This window comes from Anabas testudineus, chromosome 23, assembly GCF_900324465.2.
Source record: "Anabas testudineus chromosome 23, fAnaTes1.2, whole genome shotgun sequence".
In the NCBI taxonomy this organism is placed as follows: Eukaryota; Metazoa; Chordata; class Actinopteri; order Anabantiformes; family Anabantidae; genus Anabas; species Anabas testudineus.
The window spans coordinates 241,981-264,972 of NC_046631.1; the positions used below are offsets into that span (position 1 = coordinate 241,981).

The window sequence follows — 22,992 nt, forward strand, 5'->3', positions numbered from 1 at the left end:
TTAATTTTCTCAAACTACATTTACTTTTGAAAACATATGACCTGCTGCCCATTTTAAGAAACCTGACCAGTGTTAAGTGAAACATGATGCTCAAAATCAAGTCTGTGTTCAACCCAAACAATGTGACAGTAACTGTGACACACTTTTGTATCACAGATCTCCAGTTGTAATGTGAATGTACTTTTGAAATGTGTCCGCTTCACATTTCCTTCCAGCAGCACGTTCCTATACATGTTGCAGTGGTAGATGGTGCCACCATGTGGATGTAAAATGTTTCTAAGTCAGTGGAACATTACACTAACACAACTCTACATAAATACCACACAAAGACATGTAAAGCAAGCTACAGTTTTCATGCACTTCTTTAATATATCAGTTTTTCATATTCACAACAAATACATTAAGCTCTTTCTTCTTATGATACAGCCTTAAATATTTTTTACACACAACCATTTTTATCAGAAGTCTATCAAAATGTCTTTTAATCTTTGTCTCTTTATTTTAAACATTTCAGAATTTGTTACACTTTTAGTCTCCATGCCTCCTAGCAAACTGACAATATTTCCTTTGTACAACTATTTACAAGTGAAAACCAAAACAAATCTTCATAAAGTTTTCATGATAGTTCTCAGTTGAAAGCAAATGTTGAGTTTGAGCTGCAGGCAAAGATGTGGGAGGGGGGAATGTTTGAGAACAATACAGGAAGTGAACAATGAGGGCTGAACACAAAGTCAGCAATGACGATGAGGAGCAGAGGGCATGTGGTGCAGCTCAGTGTTTCCTCCTGTAATCTATTCTATGAAGGTTTAGCCGATATACATCTGTGATAATCTCAGAAAAATAAAAGATCTCCAAGAAAAATGCACATCAAAAGACAAGACTGCTTACTTCCTTAGGTCGTGTTCTATCAACAGTGAGAGATCTCTCTGCAAAGACACGTCTCTGATGGATGACACTATGGAAGAGACTGAAGCCATGTGGTCCCACCCATGCTGGGATACAAATACATGAAATGATGGGAGTTAGAATTTAAAGTCTGGCTTTATATTTTAAAATTTTTTTTCCCAAGATGGGAGAGTTTACAATGTCATGGAAGTGCAATGTCCACAGCTAGTAGTGGAACACACAGGAAAAAAACGACTTATCCCAGACTTCTACAAACCCCTGAGCCATAGTTTTTTAGAAAAAGTGTTAAAATTAAACTGCAAATAAGAATTCCTTAAATTGAGTCAGATCTGAGTTTGTGTCTTGACTTGAACCTTGTTTCTTCCCACATGACCTCGTTCTCTTCTTTAAGTACAAGAATTAGCTGATTTCAGAGCATGTCCATCTTCCAAATGTAGAAACTCAGAAGTTAACGACCTATATCTAAGTCTCCTCAACAACCTGAACCAGCTGGAAAATGGTGAATGATGCGTCAGGTCAGGTTTCAGAGATGTTACATGACCAGAGGATATGTCATATGTAATAGCCTACGGTGTCTCATATATGAGAGTAATCCTAACCTGCATAATTGAGTGTTTGAGTAAAAGTAGTGGAGTACAGACGTAGAAACCAAACTATCTCAAATCTACTGGTGGAAACAATGTACTGAGCTGTCTGCTGTTGGCTGTGGTTTAGATCCAGGTGATACCAGCTATTTCTGTAAATGCAGACGCAATGCTGGTGACAAACAGGAGTGGCGTACACTAACCTGAACTAACCCCATGTGTTAAAAGAGAGCAAAACACCATGTGAACCAGCAACATGGCAGAAACATATGCCATTATATATTCAGTGTCCTTTTAGTTGTTTTGGTCTCTGCCAACTCCTAAGAAAAAGAATTGGCTCTTCTAAATGATCCACTGTGTCCACAAGCTAGCCACAAACTTCATACGCGTCTGCAAAGTGGGTTTCTCATCATACATTTACAAAAAAGTCAGAGAATAACCTTTCTAATTACCTAAGATTTTTCCCTCAGTACTTTACATCCATGCTGTCCTATCCAAAAAGACATTTTATCCTTGGAAGATTTGGTAGGGTTTATCCACAGCACAGCTGCAGCCACTTTTGTTTCCTTCTATTCTGTATTAGCAAAGAGAACAACAGTTGCATTGATCAGTAGCCAGACCAGTTTTCTATTAAAGCACCCCAGCTGCAATAAAGGCACAACCTACTGTCTTCATTCATAGTGAATTTTAGATGGTGACAGATGATTTCCGATTATCATACCAGTAGTAAAAACATTCAAAATAAAAATGTATAGTCCTGAAGCATTCTCAACTTGTTGAGTATGCTGTCAGGAAAATTACCAACCAAGTGCGACTCAAGTTTAAATAACAGCTTTGGCCCACCCTTGTTGATGTGCACCTGCACTATGCTATGCCACACAAAACCAGATGAACCCATACTCAAAATTGCATCACCTGGGACCAAAGGCCACCCAAATTCTGATGGACATAAGGTACTTTGCTTACACCAGTAGATACAAAGCTTCACACAGATTTTTACTCTTCAAATAAAGTATCACTTTGGGAAATACATTTTTCTGCTCTTGTAAGCTGGGTAATGTCATAATTGTGATATTTGTGCATCTAGCCCAGAGATACTTTTCTTTAGAGACAATATTCTTATCAGATGATCTCTTATAAGATTTCAGTCACTGAGCACCTCAGAAAATGTGTTGAGGAAAGCTTTATTTTACAGAAAAACAAACTCAATGGATTGAAGGGAATCTTAATTAGGTAGGGTAAATTGTAGCTGGGTCTAAAGTTAACAAAAAAAAGTCAATAAGTTAAGATGATTACTGTCAATTCAAGACTTTCAGTGTGTTTAGTGTGTGAGACCTACAGATTCAGCTATGCTATGATGCTATAGGATATGCTTTAGGGAAGTTGACAGAGCATTGATATAAATACACTTGTCACTTACCCAGGATTGTTTTTCTCACCTTTTAAACCGATAACCTATCCGACCATATTATTAGCACAGTTCTAGTAAAACATTTTGTGAACTGCTCAGTGATAGAAATGTTCCTTTTACAGCATACAGAGATTCAGGACAGTCACATGTAGCAAGACTCATTGGTCCAGACAAGCAATTCCCCAAGTTCTAGTCTTTGTCATAAGCTAAACTAAACTCATCACAGTATAATCTCTTTTCTGGACATGCAAATATACAAATAAGTGTATTTTCTAACAAGTTGTCCCTTCCATAAAAAGGTAGGCAACAAAATGCATATTAGCGTTGCTGCAAGTGGGGGGGTACCTGGGGTGTAGTTTCTGATGTATCTGATGGAAGGACATACATGACCCTTGATGAATGTGAAGAACCAGTTGTTTGAATGGACACTTTGACTGTGTGCTCTGTCACCACATCATCAGGTCAGCAGTCTCGTGTTCTCATCGCCTATCTCTGTAGGTATGGCGACATATTTTGTGGCTGGAGGCTTTTTCAAACACAGTTCTTTGATTAAAACTAAGCCTTCCCAGCAAAATTTTCAGTCTGCAGATGTTTCATGCATTGGATGAATTTAGGTCATCAGGTCTGTATATCTGTGTAATTTATTCAATAAAAAACAAAAAAAACAAACAAAAAAAAACAAAACAAGGCAAGACGCTCATTTCCTTTGATCCATCTCTACAAAGTGCAAGTACACGAGTGACAAAGACTAAAACAAGTGTCAAAAGAAACACTAGCTAGCTTCAAATAAAGTGGTCTTCAAACTAAATCCAAAAAAAAATTCACATAAATAAGTACATATGTGCAGGCCTGCCTGTACAGAAAAGGCAAACAATGACAATAACGAAACAAACAAACAAACGAAAAAGAAAAAACTAATAACACCTACAACCCCGAACACACGCTGGAATGAAAAAGTACAGGTGTATTTGTGTAGAAAAGGTAAAAGGTGACTGAAAGAACATTTTCAGACATTTCCAAGCAGAACTATCCAGGTGATCACCGCTTCTTTCAGCAAGAAGACGCATCGGCCTGTTATTTAGCAGCTGCAATAACTAAGGTCCCCATTTTAAGCTGAGTGCAATATTAAAGCCACGTAATCAAAAACAGAAGGGTTTGAGTGAAAACGTTAGAAAGCAAAAGAACAGCTTTGTTGCAAAGATGCCATCTAACAACTTCAAAGCTTCGAGAAGCAACAAGAACTGTACACTCTCTTAGCTCCGTATAAACCCTGGGTAGCAGCTCAGCTTATACTAGGCTCTTTAAACAGAATAAGAAACCCCTCTTAGTTAGCTTCCATCACCAAACTAATCTGCGTTTTTCCCCCCTCTGAACAACTCCTGTGGTGCCTGGGTTTTCTACCAGAAACCTATGAAAAGAAGAACCCTGCTTTCACTTTTCACGTTTGAGAAGACAGAGTCTTTCCAACCCCTCTAAAGCTCATTTATCAGCATGTCATTTGTTGGCTTAGATGAGGTTCTTTAACTTGAATCATTACCAAAGAAATAAGTATTTTTCCTCCCAACAGCTCCTGATGTTTTTAAAACCCTGCAGACTCTGGATTACCAGAGACCTGTAGGAAGAACCGCTTCTCCTGTTTTCACACGGAAAATCATGAGCTTTTGTTGTTTCATCATTGGTGTTGATTTAGTTGGATGCAAAATACATTATTTATTTTGGTCAGTAAAATCCAACAAGACAAAAAGAACGAAGCCTGTTCTGAGTGACTAGGTGGAAGGTTTACTTCTAAAAAAAGCTACTACCTCTTCAAAAGAAAATAAAGAACAAAACAAACAAACAACAAAAAAATAATAATACACCAACTGCTAGCTACTCTGAACTCTGAAACAAGAGAAACAACAACAAAAAAAAAAGTAGAAATCGATTTGTCGTTCAATTCATCGACACAACCCTTGTTGAGTGACTTCAAACTCTACTTGGGAATGGGCTTACGTCTGACCCTCTATTTCAACTGATAGATGAGAGGATTCTTCTCCTTCCACAGGCCATGTTGTGCTGTCACTCCAAGTGCAGTTCAGCAGCCGAGCCGATAAACTTCCCTCCTCACACCCGCACAGGAAAAGATGGGATGAGCGGCACCCAAAGACTCAACTTCTCCTGACGTTTTGCCACCATCTTTCCTTCCATTTGCCTTCAATTTTTTCCCCTCCAGCAGGCAACAAAACCATTTTAGTGTGGACATTTTTCTTCTTTTAGTGTCACTAAAGTTGCTTTTTTATTTGACATTTTGTTCTAATTCTGTTGTGTCGGTTGCTGTGGCTGTTTGCCTGCTGGACAGCTTTGTGTTGCCTTCGGTAAGTCTGCCTTCTTCAGGTTGACAGAGGAAGGAAATAGCACATTCTTTGAGACCATTCTTTCATTTTTTTTTCAGTAATGAATGAATCCACCGCAGGGACACAAGACTTTTGAGAAGTGACGAGAGATGGACTGGTGAGATCTGTAGCACTTACTTAAATGCTGAAAACTCTCCTGAAAAATAACATAAATACAATTGAGCATGCAAGCATTGCTGCAGCAGCTACACTAATATTTGTTATCAAGTTTATATGTTTAGTACAATTTCTCTCAACCAACTGAACAAAACAAGCCAGTAGTGAAAGTAGGAATCATTTCAAGCTGACTGTCTCTTCAAGAAGTGTTGCATTCAAGCTACTATCAAACTTCTCTTAAGGTGAAATGTGTGTTCAGATATCCAGCAGACTTTATTCTGGTTTCAAGGAATTCAGTATTATACCATTATGTAATGTACACTTATTACCATTACACTTAATGCACTTATTACCATTACCTTACCATTTGGCAACTGTTCAACAGTATCCTGCAAACCAGCTTAAAGGACTCTAGCCCCAAATATGTTTTCAAAATGCAGTCAACCATCATCCGCTTCACTATGTTATCTATGTATGTATGTATTGCTGGACCACTATATTTCTGCACACACATACACATGTGGAAACCAGTCTAATCCTTGTTTTCATTAATATTTGAGATTAGCAAAGGTATATATGTATATATATATATATATATATATATATCTGGGCTTTTTCTTTCATTTTTGTAGTAACACTTCAAGTATAAAGACATATTTGTTAAATGAGTATCCATCTCATAAAACCTCCATCTTACGATAATGGTTGTTTAGTTAATATACTGAATCTTTACTAGTACCGTTACAAAAGATGTGTTCTCACCATAGCCGCCAGCCTGGATGGGGGTTTTGGGTGAGGCGCAGGCATACAAGCTGAAGTCCTCTGTCTGAAAGCCAGCTCGGTTCAATGAAGGCTCCGAGGCGCTGCGGTGGATTTTGGGTAATGAGCGAGCCAGCAGCTCAATGGATGCCAAGATCTGATAGAATACACAATATAGCCACAGATTCACCAGTCAGAATCAGTTCACAGCAAAACAACACCAAGAAAAATGCTCTGTACTGCATTTCAATCAAAGCCAATTACATTTTTATCAACAGAGTAACATGCTTTCAAAAATGAACAATTTGGTTGTGTTTACATTAGAAGCAACATGTCATACCAGTTTAATTGATAAGATGCATATTTAATGACAGAAATAACTGGTTTCCTCTACCATTGAGTTTAAAGGAAAACATTAAACAATATTCACTGAGCTGTGCTTGTGATGCCACCCCGTCTTCAATGTAGTAAATAATTAGCATCTTTCACCTCCTAGTGAAATATACGTAGATGGATATGCATTTGTTTCTCACTTGAGGGAAGAGAGGTCGCTCCTCTCTCTTCTTCTTTAGGCAGTCAGCCATCAGCCTCTTCATGGCCTTTGGACAGTTGCTCCGCACCTTACTGAGGTCGGGAGACAAGTAACCTCGACCCACCATAAATATGATCTGCAGGAAGGGAAGATACGGCTAGTTAAAATACAGGATCTTTGAACTGGACTGTTCACCAGCTTCCACACTTAATTTAAGCTAGGCTAATATCCATCTGAATAGGTCACTAACCAAAACAAGTGACTTTCAAAACTATAGATGGATAAACAGAGTACAAATTACAAATATAAAATTCTGGTCTATTCATCTGTGTGCTGACAACATATACAAATGGAATGGAGTGGCCCACAGGTGCAGGGTTCCTATTTTCCTAATTTTTGTTAAGAAAATGTGTGAAAAAGCGTTGGTAAGAGACATATTCTGAAACAAATTAAATACTGTATGTCACACAAAAGCACTGCTATTAAAACGTCAAGTGTCAGTGGAATTTAACAAGTCCTTGTACCTGGTCTCTGTTGTTGATATTGGAGTAGGGCAGTGCTCCCGACATTAGCTCATACAGCACAATGCCAAAAGCGTAGACATCTGACTGGAAGCTGTAGGGATTCTTGTCCTGCAGCCGGATCACCTCTGGAGCCTGGGATAGCACAGGTTATATGAACTGTTGCCCAAAGAAAACTACACACTTTTAGCTGCTCAGCACTTAGAGCACCAAAGGGGCCACAGATCAGACTGTGGTTGTACTGGTCAGCTTCCAGGAGTGAATAAAATAAAATACATTACTGCCAAACATTACCATGTTTGGATGTAAAAATCCAGAATTTAGAAGAAGTAGAAAAAGGACAAAGAAAATGTAAATTGGTTAAACAAACAGACAGCAGAAATGTCCTGCTGGTAAAATAAAACTCACTGACCATCCACAGTATAGAGCCAGACAGCTGTTCAAACTGGTGCGAGCCACTCCAGCGGGACTTGACTGTAGCCAGCCCAAAGTCACCAATCTTTACTGTGAGATCGTCGTGGAGGAAAATATCTGGGAAAAGAGGAGGTCAAGGAAGCAGTTTCCATGTCAACGTACCGGCTTGTCTGTTGGCCAGATCTGAACTTAACACTGAGAACAGAACAGAAAGACTTTGTCCTACAGATTATTGTCACTTTTGAAAAGGATACTGTTGCTCTTCAGATCTCTGTGGATGATTGATTTGGCATGCAGGTAACTGAAGAGAAAAATAACAACCATTGTTAAACCAACTACACATATGAAGAAATTTGACTGCCATTGTATTTGTGGGGGAACTTACTCCATGCCCTGAGCGGTCTGTCGAGCAATGTCGATTAGCTTGATCATCTCAAACTTAGTCTCGATGATGTGCAGGTGGTGGTACAGACTAGAGCCTTCACACCACTGGGTGACTATGGCCAGCTGGGGCTTGGTTGTGTAGCCCATGAACAGCAGGATGTTCACATGACGTGTTTTCCTGGTGGCAAATATTGTACTTTTACCCTACTTTATTTAATAATTATAGTTACTTTTCAGAATCTGAAAAGAATTCAAAATACAGCATAATCATCAGACTTTAATGACTCCAACATGTGATCAATAAAATAGCTTAATTTAAAGGAGTTTAAATAATTTCCATTGTTTCATTGTTTGAGCAGGTGGGATGTTACCTGAGGACTCCCACTTCATTCTTGAATGCCTGGAGCTGCTGTGGTGTGGGAGCAGTGACATTCAACATTTTCACTGCCACATCACCTAGAGAAGACATGTTAGTCAAAGATCATTTTAAGAAGATGTTGTACAAATGCTAGTGCAAATGCACCTTCACAGTGTCCTCCCCAGGCTAAGCTGCTACTGACAGCAAAGACAGTTGGTTTTAAGGCTGAAACAATTATTGTAAGTAAGTTGAACTAAAAATGTTTTGCCACAAAATATATTTATATAACATCCACTGTAGTTTGCATTATGATTATTACTGCTGTGCAAGACACTACACTGTGGCCTGGAGTGAGAAATGTATAAAAAGAGAGAAAATAGGGAGTATGGAAGATGAGAAAGAAAACTACATAAAGTGTCCAAGGTCTGGGATTACATCATGTTAAGCGAATGAAAACTCTGTAAAATAAGTCTATTATAAAAAAAAATAATATAGTCCTTGAATGCACTTGTTTTGAGAGTATATAAACAATATAAATTTCTGCAATTGAAGAAATTAAAATATTGATTTCTAAAATAAAACCAATTAGTTGTTCATGACTTGTCTTGCTTTCTTTTTTATATTTACTGCTGCTCTTTACCAAAGCTAAATTATTTATGATTAATTGATAGAATAATCAATAGAATACTTATTACTAAAACAACCGATGCCTGTGGTCCTAGATTCCAAGTCCTATTTTAAAATATCAAAAACATCTACATCTACATCTACCGGTACTTGCTTCCATTCAGTCAACTGCGTCTGTTATTGCTTTTAAACTTTCCTTTAAGCTCATGCTTACCTCTCTGTATTTCTGTACACTGTACACATTTTGACACCACGAAGCAATAATATGCCACAAGTATTTATTTATGAGGTGTGTTTTTAAAACAACAGAACGCTGAAAGGTTTATCATGCTGTTACCATTCCTCTTGTTCATAGATTCTTGCCTAAGGCCAATTGCCACAGGTCTTGTTCTGTGCAAAAATTTATTTGAATGTCTACGTAAAGCTAATGTGCAGCTGTAAGAAATAAAGTGGACATCTCTTAAAGTTTCCCTGGTCATGTTTCCCCAGTTTAGTTCCAGCAGAAGGAAAGTCAGAGGAGAATTTTGCTTCAACAAGGCTGCAGCTTTGGAAGATATTTTCTTTTATTGTAACTAATCTGGAAGGTTGATGTCTGATAATGTCTTCAGAGAAACATTAAATTAACTTTTCACAGAGTTTAGCCCCATCACTTCTCTCAAATCTCTCAAAAGCCTAAAGGAAAGAGGACTGATTACAGGAACTTGTTTTCAGTGTTTGTATGACGATGGTTTTACGACATGATTTATGATTATGAACCAGTGGTTACAGGGGTAAATTCATTGGTTTATTTATATAATGATGATTTGATGCCCAGAGCATGTAAGCAGTTGTCTTGCTTCTGGTGGACTGGAAATACAGTATGCTGCTGCTCTTACCATGCCACTTTCCCTTGAAGACAGTTCCAAAGGATCCAGAGCCTATCCTCTGACCCAGAGTGATCTGGCCCTCAGGTATTTCCCAGTCATCACTGGAATCCCTCCTCCCCAGGGTTTTCTGTTTCACAAGACACACAGCAGTTCAAATACACACATACACACAATAACCTGCCAGGAAAATATGGTAAATTTTAAAACCCATTCTCACCATCTTATTGCGGTCCTCAGAAGAGGATGACGACTTGCGCTCTCTCTGTTGGCATGGTGACTTCTGTGGAACCTTGACGTTAGTCAGAGAGCCAGGTAAGGAGGCCGGAGGTGTGGCTGACAGGCCTGTAGTGGAGCCTGGAACAGGATCAGTAATGAAAAGAAGAGAAACGATAAAAGAAGAAAGGTAAGGTGGATAGAGGAGCCAGTCAAAAGAAGATCATAAAACTGAAGAGTAAAGGAAGATAAGGTGTGATAGAGAACGGGGACTAAGGCATCTGTTGTGTGTGTGTCTGTGTATCTGTGTTCGCATGCACGGAGGAGATGTGAGGTGGTGTTTGGTTGGATGGCAGTTAAAGTTTTAATAACTTAGACCTCTTGTAACTTTGATATATTATTTCAAATGACGTAGTCAGGGGTTGGCAGAACAGACGGAATTGATTTCGAGGCTCATGCTCATCCAGAACTGTCACATGTATTCTTGGGGTCATCATACAGGTCGTTGATTTATCTACTTTGATTTCAATTTGATCATAAAAGAACATTCACACACGTACATTACATCTTTTTTTGTTTTGTTTTTTTTATCTCTTTTTCAACAGTGCTACTTATCAATACAATTACACTCATTTTGAATATGACACTTGAAATATGTAATTAATGTGGACTTTGTGTTTCTAACTGGTTTTAATAATATAAACCATCATTTTAATTTAATTTATATTTTGCACATATTGTTATTTGATGTTGCTGTTGAATATATCTTTTAATACACGAAGACATGTTGATTATGTTGTCTGTTCAATTAGCTAGCAATGTATACAATATATTTAATTTAAATCCCTTTTGGCTTCTTGCATTACTTAATTTTTAAATTGTACTATAATTAATAAAATCTTAACAACTGCTAACTATAGTTAAATAATTGAACTGGGGAACAGAATTAGCAGTAAAACTGCCATCCAAAGAAGAAGTGCCTCATTAGAGCAGCAGTAAGATCTCTGTAACTTGTCAACTGCCAGGTGTATCATAGAGCATGTGTGACATAAAGGGGAAAGATAGCGAGATCGAGGGTGACACACACAGTGGATGTGACACAGGGCTGAGGTTGTTGTGTGGGGAGGTGGGGTGAGGATGGTGAAGAACACAGAACACACAGAGGCCTAACTACCTCGGAAAACAGGCTCGGGCTCAAAATCAAACACTATGTCATTGGGGTAGGAGTATAGGAGGGGGCTTGAGGTCCGTGTTCGGTGCTTCCTCAAGCAGCGGGCGGGGTGGGTCAGAGGGGCTGCAGGGCAAAGAGAGACAGACAGACGATCACTGCTACTCACCCTGCCCCTCTCACCTCTAACTAAGCTCCTGCATAAAGAGGTCTCATGCTTTTACATTTTAGGAAGTAGTAACAGTTCGTCTTAACATCATAAAGACCATAGAGCACCTCTGATTTACTCATTTTATTTCCATAGAACATTTGCAGTGAAGTTCAAAGACCCATAAGCCAAAGTATGTGTATCCCTGCCAAGTCTCCTGAGAAGGAGGCAGGCCTGGCAGACACTGGAGTAAGACTGGAAGATGAAAAAGAGCTGAACTGGAGTGGATGTTTTATTCTTCAAACACCCTACTGATGCGTCCTGAGACACTGCGCTCACTGATTGGATGCTGGACTTATCCGAACTCCACACTTGCACTCTCACACACACGCGCACACACACACACACACACACACACACAAAAGACCAAGAGCACGCAGACGCAGGATGGCGGGGAAAAAGTCACTGAAGGAGCTTAAAATCTACTACTTACCTCCATCTGACCTCGGTAAGCCCTGCTCTCGAATCAGATCCTGAAATGAAGGACAAAAGTAAATCAATTATTGTGGACACTGTTTGAATGTACACCTACATAACTGACTGTATGGTGTTGCACACTTTAGTGTAGCAACTTCAGAAATGTTCAGTAAGTAGTAACTTAGTTGTTGATCAGAAGCCAAGTCAAACCATGCTGACAAACTGTTAGCTGCTATCTAAACAGCAACTAAATATATCATATAGCTATTGTTTAACTCTGTGCAAAGATAAATTAAAAGAATTGTTAGTAAGCTGCTAGTAAGTACTGTCATACATGAGCAAGAGTCAAAGCATTATGACAGCGTTAAGACGAATTACACTCAGCAACTGTACAGGAGCCACATTGCAAAGAAGAAAATCCTGCATACTTTGGCTTGTAAAATCATAAAAAGGTGTAGTGAACAGAGTGTAACTTGCTAAAGAAAAAAAACAAGTTTACTGAATAGCTTTGTATTATACTGTATTTTTCACAGTCGTATTAGAGTTTTAATTTTCATTGTGTTGTGCTTTAGTTTGTTTCTAATGTGAACATCAAAAGCTCAATATTTGGGTGAGAAAAACATTTATTACATTTGCTTTACTGATATTTTTATGTTTGAGTTGTTAGAAGCACAAAGAGGTTTCTGTGAAATTAGGTTTGAGCCATGCTTGACAACCTACACTATATCTAGCTGTGTCTACATGCCAGCTTATGCTGGGGTCTAGTTGAAATACGAACAGGACATACAGAGGGGTACGTGTGTGGACATTTCTGCTCTGTCAGTGCTCAAATACATTAGAGTGATGCTAGTGTGCACAACCTCGAACATATGTGTATGAGAACTGGGTAAGAAGTACACATTTTTCAGAGTCATCCCAGAGGAAGGCGAGTAGACTCACGTCGATGTTGACAGGCTCGATGGTGTTAATGTGGACGTTGGGGGCTGAGGACGAACGGTCCCGCTGGCCAAACTGGTTGCGGTGGTCCTCCTCGTTGGGTCGAAAACTGGGCGGGATGGGTATGGACTTGGACGGGGACACAGTGGTGTGGCATATAGAACTAGAAAGATGAAATTTGTTATTAAAAAGTAGTTAAAATGGATTTGAGTTTTTATTCACATAAACACAACCTAAAACAGCAGCAACTGTAAAGTGCTTTTCAGATTTGAAGCTGCCAACTCCTGACTCTGGACTCAAAGGCAGAGGACTTACCCACTGGAGTCTGATGGGGGCAGTGACGGACAGGCCTCAGACACAGGGGTGGTTCCTTCTGAGGAGACCTCCTCTTGGGTGAGCGGGTGATGCTCGAAGAACTTGGACACCAACAGCAAACTGTGGAAGAGACATCATGTGGGTTATATATTTATTATTCAGTAATCTCAACCCAACCTTGTCATGGAATCAGGAGACACCTAAAAGATAACTTATTTGACAGACAAAGCAACATGGCATTTCAATACGCAATCCACGACAATAATGGGAATTCTTCTAATAAAACTACTTTTTATAGTGGCATTGTGTTCTCCCCCTGTGTGCGACTTACTCTAGCTGGTCATAGTTGACACACATGAGAGGAACTTCAGTGCTGCAGCGCTGGTGAAACTTGTAGCCACAGGTCTGACAGCGGAAACCCTGGAACAGCAGCTTTCTGCAGAAGTCACAGAAGGCCAGTGTGAAGAAAGTCTTTCTCACCTGTCAATCAAACACACATACAATCGGGACCCGGTAAGACAAAGAGCTATAAGAAATATAATTAGTGTATTTGTTTACCGTCGGTCAAGTGAGTCAGGATGTGTTCATCTCATAGTACTTACAAAGTTGTGTGTAGTGAGCGGCACATTCTCCAACACTTCTACATGCAGCTCCTCTCCTGTCAGCCAGGAGATGTCCGTGTCCCAACCAATGGGCTTCTTCTCTCTGAAGAGGAAGTGAAGAATTAGGGGAACTGTCTAGACCTCGCACTACTGAGGGTTTAACAACCATATTAAAAGTTGTGATAACATAACTGTGATAGTGATCCAGCAAACAACAGTAGATCCCATAGTGATTGTGTCAACATGTTATTCATTCATGCAGAGAAAAACAGGAACTATATCTTAAATTTTACTTGTGCAAATGAAATAAAATCTGACCAAAAAGATGCATAATGGACAGACAAATTACAGGAAACACGCGGAGTCTGAATGTTTGACCCCTATAAAGGCATCTGGTGGCGCTGTTATGCTGTGGGGGCACATTTTCCTGCCATGGTTTGGCTCTACTCCTCTGCAATTTTACTGCAATTCAGTAAAGTTGTTCCGAGTGATCACCTTTATCCTATATTGGAACATTTTTATCTTGATACGAGATACAAGGGGAGGGGGATCATTGAATGGTTTGATGATAAAAATGGTGTGAATGATATGCTATGGCCTTTGCAGTCAGGAGATTTCAACCTAGTTAAACACCTGGAGGACATTTTGGATATTAGACACCACTTTCCATGTCAGTGAGAGACTTACCCGTCCTGTATCCTGTACACTGCACAGCATTCTGGAATGAGGCCTCGCATCATCAGAGCTTTCTTCAGTGAGTCCCTGACAGTCATCCCACAGCGGGCTGGGACCTGGACACAGCACAGCAGCACTCACTGAACTGACATGGAACAGTAGAGCAAGGCAAGCTAACACTTGAATACAACTACACCAAGTTTGGAGGTTGAAATGTTCAACTGCAAAGTTAAATGGCCCACTGGTAAAGAAGACAATGTGACTAAAATCACATCAATTTAGCTTCACTGCCAATGTATCAGCAGAGAGGTCGGACATACCACTGTTCTCTGTTTGTTTGGCAGAAACACCCTGACAATGGGCTTCTGGGGGGAGCGAGGGTTGGCTCGGCTGGCGTCAGAGGGGGTCTGCAGGACAGCCAAAGAGTTTGGGGCTGAGGAAAAAGCCTGAGCACCTGCTCCAACCCCACAGCCTGCCATCTTCACGTCAAGAAGAGCTGGCACAGGAGAAGGAGAGCAGGAGAAGTCGGCACCATTCCCCATGGCCTCCAGCAGCTGCTGTTCCCTCTGCTGCAGCGCGTCCAGTTTACTGGTGTACTCCTCATAGGCCTGAAAGGGGGCATACAGCTCAGAGAACCCAACAGCTGCAACACCTTTAGTAACATTCATAGGATTTGTTTTCTGGAAAATTAGGTTAACTAAAGCCAAGTGATTGTTACCTCTAGATATATGGAGGGAGGATTGTGTTCTCCTCCAAACTTGTCCAGAAGAGCTTCTAAGTGTTCTTGTGTCAACTTTATCATCTGTTTTATGTTCCAGATCTGTGGGGAGACACACCAAACAATCTTCAAAACTTTCAAGTTCAATAATATTTGCAAGTCAAGAAGACACATAATTAAATGATTGTATCCCTTTCATGTGTGCAGAGAGCCAACAGAAAGTCAACCTGCTCAGCTGAAGATGTACTAGACTGACCATGATTTAGGGAAAAAGAAAGTTAAGCCTACAGGCTGCAGTATTCAGATGTCAAAGGACTAATACGATCAGTAAGTACTTTTATTTTTCTCCTTTAACTCACATGAAAAAGAAATCTCAAGAACTGCCTTCTTTCACCTGAGTAATATTGCTAAAATTAGGAGCATCCTGTCTCAAAGTGATGCTGAAAAACTAGTCCATGCATTTTTTACTTCCAGACTCGACTACTGTAATTCACTGTCAATAGGATGTCCCAATAACTCCTTAAAAAGCGGCCACTTAATCCAAAGTGCTGCAATGCAAGAGTGATCATATTTCTCCTACTTTAGCTTCTCTCCATCGACTCTCTGTAAAATGTATTATAGAATTTAAAAATATTTAGTTAAACGTTAATAATAAACCTCCACCATATTTTCCCAGGAAAACACTTCGCTCTGAGAGTGCAGGTCTACTTGTGATTGATAAAGTTGAAATGTAGAATGTAGAATAGGAGGCAGAGCCTTTAGCTAAAAAGCTCCTTTTCTATGGAACCAGCTTCCAATTCAGGTTTGGGAGGCAGACATTTTTTTTTTCTTTCCTTTTTGATATATAGTCAGAGCTGGCTCAGGTCAGATCAAAAAGGAAAGAAAAATATCTGCCTCCTTGTTTTACTCTGAACCATTTCCTACTGTGTGTTATAGACTAGTGGGGAGGTCCCTGTGCTGAGGGTACTCCCTTGATACGCTGAGCTCCTCTCCACCACCATTGCATGCCGTTAACATTGTGACTTCTCTCTCCCATATTTCTGCTTCCTCCTCTCCTTGTCTCTGTACCTTTCTGCAGATATTGTCAGCCTCCAATGTGAAGCTTCTGGCCCTGCCTACCTGTCCAGTGTTTTGTCTAATGCACCTTGTTGTTCTTTTAATGCCCGTTGTTGTGTTCTCTCTAGTCTTTCCACTCAGTTCAACCAGTCAGGGCAAATGATCGCCTAGCTTGAGCCTCATTCTGATGGAGTTATAAGGAGTTATTTCTCTCCACTGTCACCTAGTGCTTGCTCTGCAGGGTTGTGTTGGGTTTTCTCTACAATTCTGTAATGTCTTAGCGTTACTATGTAAACTGTCTTGAGATGATAACATGCATCGCCTGCACCCTGTCTGACTGACAGTATATTGAATATCTTTCAGACTAGTTTAGTGTTCTTTTTGGTTATGAGCTGCTGATCACAAATAGAGCACAAAAAAAAAAGACATTTTAAATTACTTTTTTTTTTTTTTTTTTACAATTTTAGCACATAATTGCTTACTAGAATAATCATAGAAATAACAGGCAGATTATTCAGTATAATTTCCATAGGTTTGTGTCATACAAAATACATGTGACCACACCTATTTTAAATAATGTCTATTAATAGTAGCCAGGTCATCACTGGATTAATAAACAGAAGTAAATTCATGTAACTAAATTATAGCATTTGTTCTATTCAAATCATGGGAAAAGGGTTATGATTACACATAAAGTTCAGTTTATGTCAAAACTTTTATGAAGAAAAATACATTTTTAGGAAGAATGTTCTTAAGTTGTCTGTTAAGTCAGAAACTTTAACTGTGGAATGCAGGAATCAATTTGCTGAAATCAATTTTGAAATCAGTGTTTTCAGTATTATATAATTTCTGCACTTTATTTTTGAAATGATTGACTACTCCATTAGTTAAGTCACTGAAAGTGAATAACTATTTTGAATGATTTCTGAAATAAAAATATTATTATTCAAATAATATTAATGTTCATTCTCTGGTCACGCTTTTGCCATTGTACCTCTGTGTATATGAGTTCAGACCTGACTGGAGCATATTTCTTAGGACTAAGGATTCCAAACGTACAGTTTGTTTGCTCTGATCCAAATAATGGCCCAATTTGTAAACTTGTTCAGTTTCCCCCCTGGCATACTTTCATTTCACACACTCAGACCCGTCCACTAGTCTTGTCCACTCATTGGTTAAAAAGACTTGGGGTGGGAACAAGAAAGTAAACACAGGAAGAAAATCCTGTTCTGTGACTACTGTTGAGAGAGGAATTTCTATAAACAACCTCACAAGTAGTATATGCTTATAATTATCCCAGCAATATTCCAACTAAATTTGTCAACTAGATGTTTAGCAAAATTCTGCCAATTTGGGTTGGATCTAGGTTGAATCACATTCTTGCAGAGAAAAGCACTCCAGAGTTTGTTTGGGACTGGAAAAAGACCACAGCCAATAAATGGTCTCAGTGTGGTTGTTTTAGAGTTTGGCAGCCCAGACTAACTGCAAAAAGCAGAAAACCAACAGGTTTGATTCAACTGGACTAAGGAAAGTAGGTGGGGAAACACTCTAGAGGCTTTTTCAAACGTATAGGTTGTTTGTTCCTGTCAAAATCAGTGGACAAGTTTGGAAACGCTGTCCGTTTACCACTTGGTTCTTCCTTTTACACAAAAATCCAATCAAATTAAAAGGTGTTGCTATAAGTCACAGTAGAAGGATCTAGGAAGCTCATTAGTTAAACTGATCTGGTGTGGAAACAAGAAAGTAAACACAGGAAGAAGATCCTGTTCTGTTCCGGTGAATATTCCTATGAGAGTAAAGTTGCTATGCAACATGGAACTACTCAGTGTTATTTGCTAATAACTGTGGTGATAATCTGAGCAATATACCAACAAAACTCTACAGCACATGATGTGTTGAAAACACAAAACCACTTCACACAAAGATCACCTGCTGTCTACTTACCATTTATTAAAAATCTGCTGATTTGAGCCTGATCGAGGACAGATTACATTGTTGCTACAAACGAACCGGACTAAGTAGTCCATGCCTAAGTAACACTGATATGTTCAGACCTGACCAAATTAATCACACCAAGATGGAGAACGATCAAGATTCATTTCAACCAGATGAAAAAAGGCAGTTGGGAAAACACTAACTGCATTACAGCAAGATTTTCATATGAGAATCAGATAAACTAAAACCAGTAGCTGTCTGCAAAAAGGAAAGCAAATCAAATGCTTTGAAAATGACCAGTGAAGTACTGACAACTTGTTTAAAGGTTCGAAGAAGCAAATGCACTTCTTCTTTCTTCAAGAACTTTTGTCTAAGAGGAGAGCAAGATGTATGGCAACAATGCAGTAGATACTAATCGCTGTGATGCTTAGAAGGGGTTTCTGCAACCATCCAGGCTGCAACTGACTAAATAGGGCAGGCTGACAAGAGCTGGAGTTAGGACTTCATGTTTGTGTCTGATATGATATATCTGATACCAACACTTAAATTTTTTATTCAAATTAAATAAAATTTACCAATCACTTGATAAAAAGACATTGTCATTAACAGAGTTTTAGGAATGATGTGATGTTATTTATTTGTATTAGCCAAAGAAAATAATGACATGATATTGATGTCATGACAGTTATATTCAGATTGATATGGTAACTATGGCTACATAGTGGATATAATGGGAACTCAATAGTTTAGTAGGGATAAGTTTCGATTGGGCTTACTGAATCTGATTCTCTCTCTCTCTGAAACTCTAACTAATCCACTAGCCAAAACCTGTGCTGGTATTTTCCTGTGTATAGTAATCAGCAGTCTGCCCGTTATGAAATGTTACTTCACAAAGGTTGCTTAATTATCATCATCATTATTTTGTGTCATTGCTGTTAGTGGGAATTTCCCTCATATACAAAATGCAAAGCACTGGATGAGTTTGGAGCATCTCAGCACTTCTATATTAGCTCTGGAGCATGTTTCTGTGGACATACTAGACTACCAATCTATTCCACTGGCTTGTACTGATTGGCAATGAGATCAACTACTGACAACTGAAGACACAAAGGCAGGTTTTTTGTTTTTGTTTTTGTTTTTTTTTAATTCATGGGTTCATATTATATTCATTAATTCATGGGATATTTATATTCATATTCTGCCTACTGTTTGTTTCTTGTGTGTCAACATGGTCTGTTAGCCACTCTGAAGTCTGTTATTTTTTAATCATGCATTTTATTTATTGCTGACTTGCTGTCAAACTGCTTTTTAAACATGTGATTTGAGACAGTACCCTACATGATGAACTGACATGTTAATAAGAAAACCCTTCACTTCTTAAAGTCCTTCATTTAATGAAGTCCTTCATTAAAGGACAGCTTCACAGGTATTCAGGTCAGTCTTAAAACTAAATTCAGGTGCAGGTATGATGCTGTTACCATTCCTCCCGTCCACACTTGCCATGTAAAGTGTTGGGGCTACAGGTCATGATCTGTGTGAAAATGAAATCACATGTGCATCTAAAGCTAATATGAGACTTCAGCAGCATGAGTTTATTAAATCAAGTGGTAACTTTCTGAAGTAAAAGTTCAGAGAGAAAGAGAGAATCTGCAGGCTGATTGTTGCACAGAGGAAGGTCTGAGGATTTGCCCCCTGCATTATTTACACAGGATCTTCTAAAGATTTTAATGTATAGGATAGAATAATACAACAGAGCGTGTTTCAATGTTTATATGGCTGTCTGCCTAATGTTTTGAGAAAGAATTTGATTGCTGAACCTATCCTTTAAAATGGGCTCTGCTCACAGAATTAGACTTTGTGTCATTCTCTGTTCTGTGAACATGTGCACATTTCAGTGGTGGAGGGAGAACTAACTGATGTTTGTTGTAATCATACTATTGACCAACTTGTAAAAATGCTGTTGAATGATGAGGATTTTAGCCTGTTGTCATGGTTCAGCAGTGAGGCCTCTCACCTGCAGACTCTACACAGATTTCCCGGCTAGGCTACATGGTCCATGTGCATAAATTATGAAAACAAAGCCTGGCTTTGCCTTCTTGAGTGTGTGCATGTGTGTGTTATCTGACGTGGGGGTGGCGATTGTAAAGCCTCTAATATTAATAAAAGTAGTCTATGTTTCTAGATCTCATGAAGAAAAAAAAAACACAAGCACGACTTGAGTTAGCCTCCACCTCCTCCTCCATCATCATCATCATCATCATCATCATCATCATCACTACCAGCATCACCATTATAATTATTATCATGACCCCCTTGAGATGAAGCATTATAGAGAATTGTTTAATATGAAACTATGGGCACATTAGAATCCAGTAGAAAGCCCTGGAAAGGGGTGGAAGTGTGTGTCTTTGTTGTGTCCACGGCGGTGTGGGAGCCCTGCTGGAGCAGCAGGCTGCGGCTGCAGCGAGCCTGGAAAACGAAGCCAGGACCGAGTGGAATAAAACAGGCCCAAAATAAACACAGGCTCCGCCGAGTAAAACCTTCCTCTTCTGCTCACACCGTGTCTGTCGCATTATCCTGTTCACTAGAAGTCGAGGCTTGTGAAAAGCCTAGCGCACAGATTGCTGTTACATTTAGTGCATCGTCTTGCCCCCTGCATCCCCCCACGATCCATGTTACAGCCGGTGTTTCCTGAAGATTTACATCCAATTACCTCCGCTCGGAGCCCGTGTCCCCTGACTAGCCTAGAGCCGTTACCCCGCCGCCGCAGCGCTTACCTCCTCATCCTGCGGATCTCCAGGGATCCCCGACGAACAGGAGGAGTCCAGCCCGGCGCCTAGCTCCTCCAGGCCCCGCTCCCTGCCCGGCTCCCGCTCCGCGGTGTCTCCGTTAAATACGGGCGGTGGAGACTCGGCGCTGCTCAACGCCGCCATTTTAAACTGCGAGAAACTGAGTGGAAAATACTAGAGGGAAACGCAGGCTAGTGCTGAGGACAGGAGGGGGAGACAGAGAACAGAGTTCCCAAGGCTTTGGACTGGATAAATGCCCACTGGCACGCAAATATCTTATTCATATTATTATTATTACTTGGCTAATAATGCGTTTAGACGTTTACTCCCTTTTACATTAACCCCATTAGCCAAGGTGACAGTTCTGGTTTAAATTAGTGTTCAGTTTAAACAGCTCCGATTTTATGAAGACTCAAATATAACGTCAGTGCTGAATTATTGTCCTCTATATGTCGATGCTATTTTAAAATAGTGTAGAAGAGGTTCTGAGAAGGTAAGCCTTATGGATCTGACCGCTGATTTCATATTTTATTTATGTATTTCCATCACTTTTATCCACCAGCACTGTTTAGTTCCCTGTCGCCCAGTTTATAGAAGACATCAGCAGGCTGAAAGTGTATCATTAAATTAATTTCTATTCATCTACACCTTTAGCTAATAGCAAACACTGCTATTTCACTGGAAAGAAAAAAAAATATCCCACACATTTGACTAACCTATATTTTTATATATTAAACAGTATTACGCACAAGTTTTCTGAAAAGCATTCAGTGCACACTGCAACCTGTAGGTGGAGCTGGTGCTTGATTTCTTTTTTATTTACTGTGATGTCCCATCCCCTCCAGCAAGTATAGAGACTCTGCAGAACCAGTGATGCAGCATGATCTGTCTTAGTTAACACTGTATCTTAGCAGTGCACATGCTCTGACAACCTTGCAAAACAAATTATCACATTTAGGGGCCTCAGAGAGTCTGTGGACAGACATCTGCAAAGACAGTCATCCAGTCTTAAAGAGGCACTGTGATTGTAAAGTTAAGCCACTAACAGTGAAACAGTGACCCAGTGCAGTGCAGAATATGCCTGGAAACATAAGCTTGGGAGCTACGGGTCCCATATACAACTGTTGCCAAAGTGCTTCACCAGTTATCATTTTATAGCCAAGTAAAGATTTAGCCTAGCCTCTATACGCCACATACACCGATCAGCCACAATATTAACACCACCTGGTGAGTTTGAAACTGTATCTGCTCTGTGTATTTTTTGGAACCCTTTGAGCTGGCATGTAAAAGGTGACTATGAACCATCTCTTAGTTCTGCTGCTATAGGTTAGTCTGCTGGGGAACCTCCACTGACAAACTGAGCTACTCTCCTCTCTCTTCTCCTCTATCCATTAAAATCCTCTATTATTCCATAACTCTCTCCCGTAGTTGTGTTTCTTCCTCTCTCTGTACTTTTCTGCAGGTATCCGTGGCCTTGGAGCTGTTTATCTCCAGAGTGCAGTTGCTGGACCTACCGACCTGTCCAATGTTTTTGCTGCTTGTTTTTTTGTTGCCTGATGTTCTATTCTCTCTCCTCTTTCCTCTCACGCCAACCGGTTGAGGTAGATGGCTGCCTACTCTGAGCCTGGTTCCATTCAACTGAATTCAATTAGATTTTGATGTATAGTGCCAAATCACAACAGAAGTCATCTCAAGGCACTTTACAGCGTAAGGTTTAAGGTTTGAGCCTACGACTTCAAAGACCTAGAAAGCTGGATTTAACAGACAATACCAGGAGTCTTACTTGAAATATGGATTTTTTGCGACAGGTTGCTCTGCATAATATGCGGCCATATATATTTAGAAAATACCAGTTTTTATGCCGGTCATATCATTTTATTTTGTTCTATTTATCCGCCACACCTTAAAGCTGGTCAGTGAAAATATTGTCTGACATTAAACCAGTCCGTGACGCAAAAAAGGTTGGGGACTGCTGTTCTAAAGGGAGTTTTTCCCCCTCCACTGTTGTCTAGTGCTTGCTCAATTAGGATTGACTTCTGTTGTACTATACAAATAAAACATAATGGAAATGTTACCAAAATGGTTATATTGTTGCTGCAGTGATTCTGG

General features: G+C 39.7%; 1 protein-coding gene across 2 annotated transcripts; it reads right to left on the minus strand.

Annotated features, from left to right (window-relative positions):
- Positions 1-344: 344 nt before the first annotated feature.
- Positions 345-21,032, minus strand: braf (B-Raf proto-oncogene, serine/threonine kinase). Of its 2 annotated transcripts, XM_026362418.2 has the most exons (20): positions 20,872-21,032; positions 15,104-15,205; positions 14,706-14,993; positions 14,398-14,501; positions 13,711-13,813; positions 13,440-13,588; positions 13,109-13,228; positions 12,797-12,956; positions 11,874-11,913; positions 11,239-11,358; positions 10,069-10,205; positions 9,861-9,978; positions 8,372-8,456; positions 8,002-8,178; positions 7,871-7,917; positions 7,615-7,733; positions 7,206-7,337; positions 6,683-6,817; positions 6,153-6,306; positions 345-5,430 (listed from the first exon to the last, which is right to left on the minus strand). In XM_026362418.2, the coding sequence occupies exons 1-20, from the start codon at positions 21,025-21,027 to the stop codon at positions 5,408-5,410; spliced, it is 2,469 nt and encodes an 822-aa protein (XP_026218203.1). In that variant the 5' UTR covers positions 21,028-21,032; the 3' UTR covers positions 345-5,407. The 2 variants fall into 2 exon arrangements, with proteins under 2 accessions (XP_026218203.1, XP_026218204.1); XM_026362419.2 differs by lacking the exon at positions 11,239-11,358.
- Between the last annotated feature and the right edge of the window lie 1,960 nt (positions 21,033-22,992).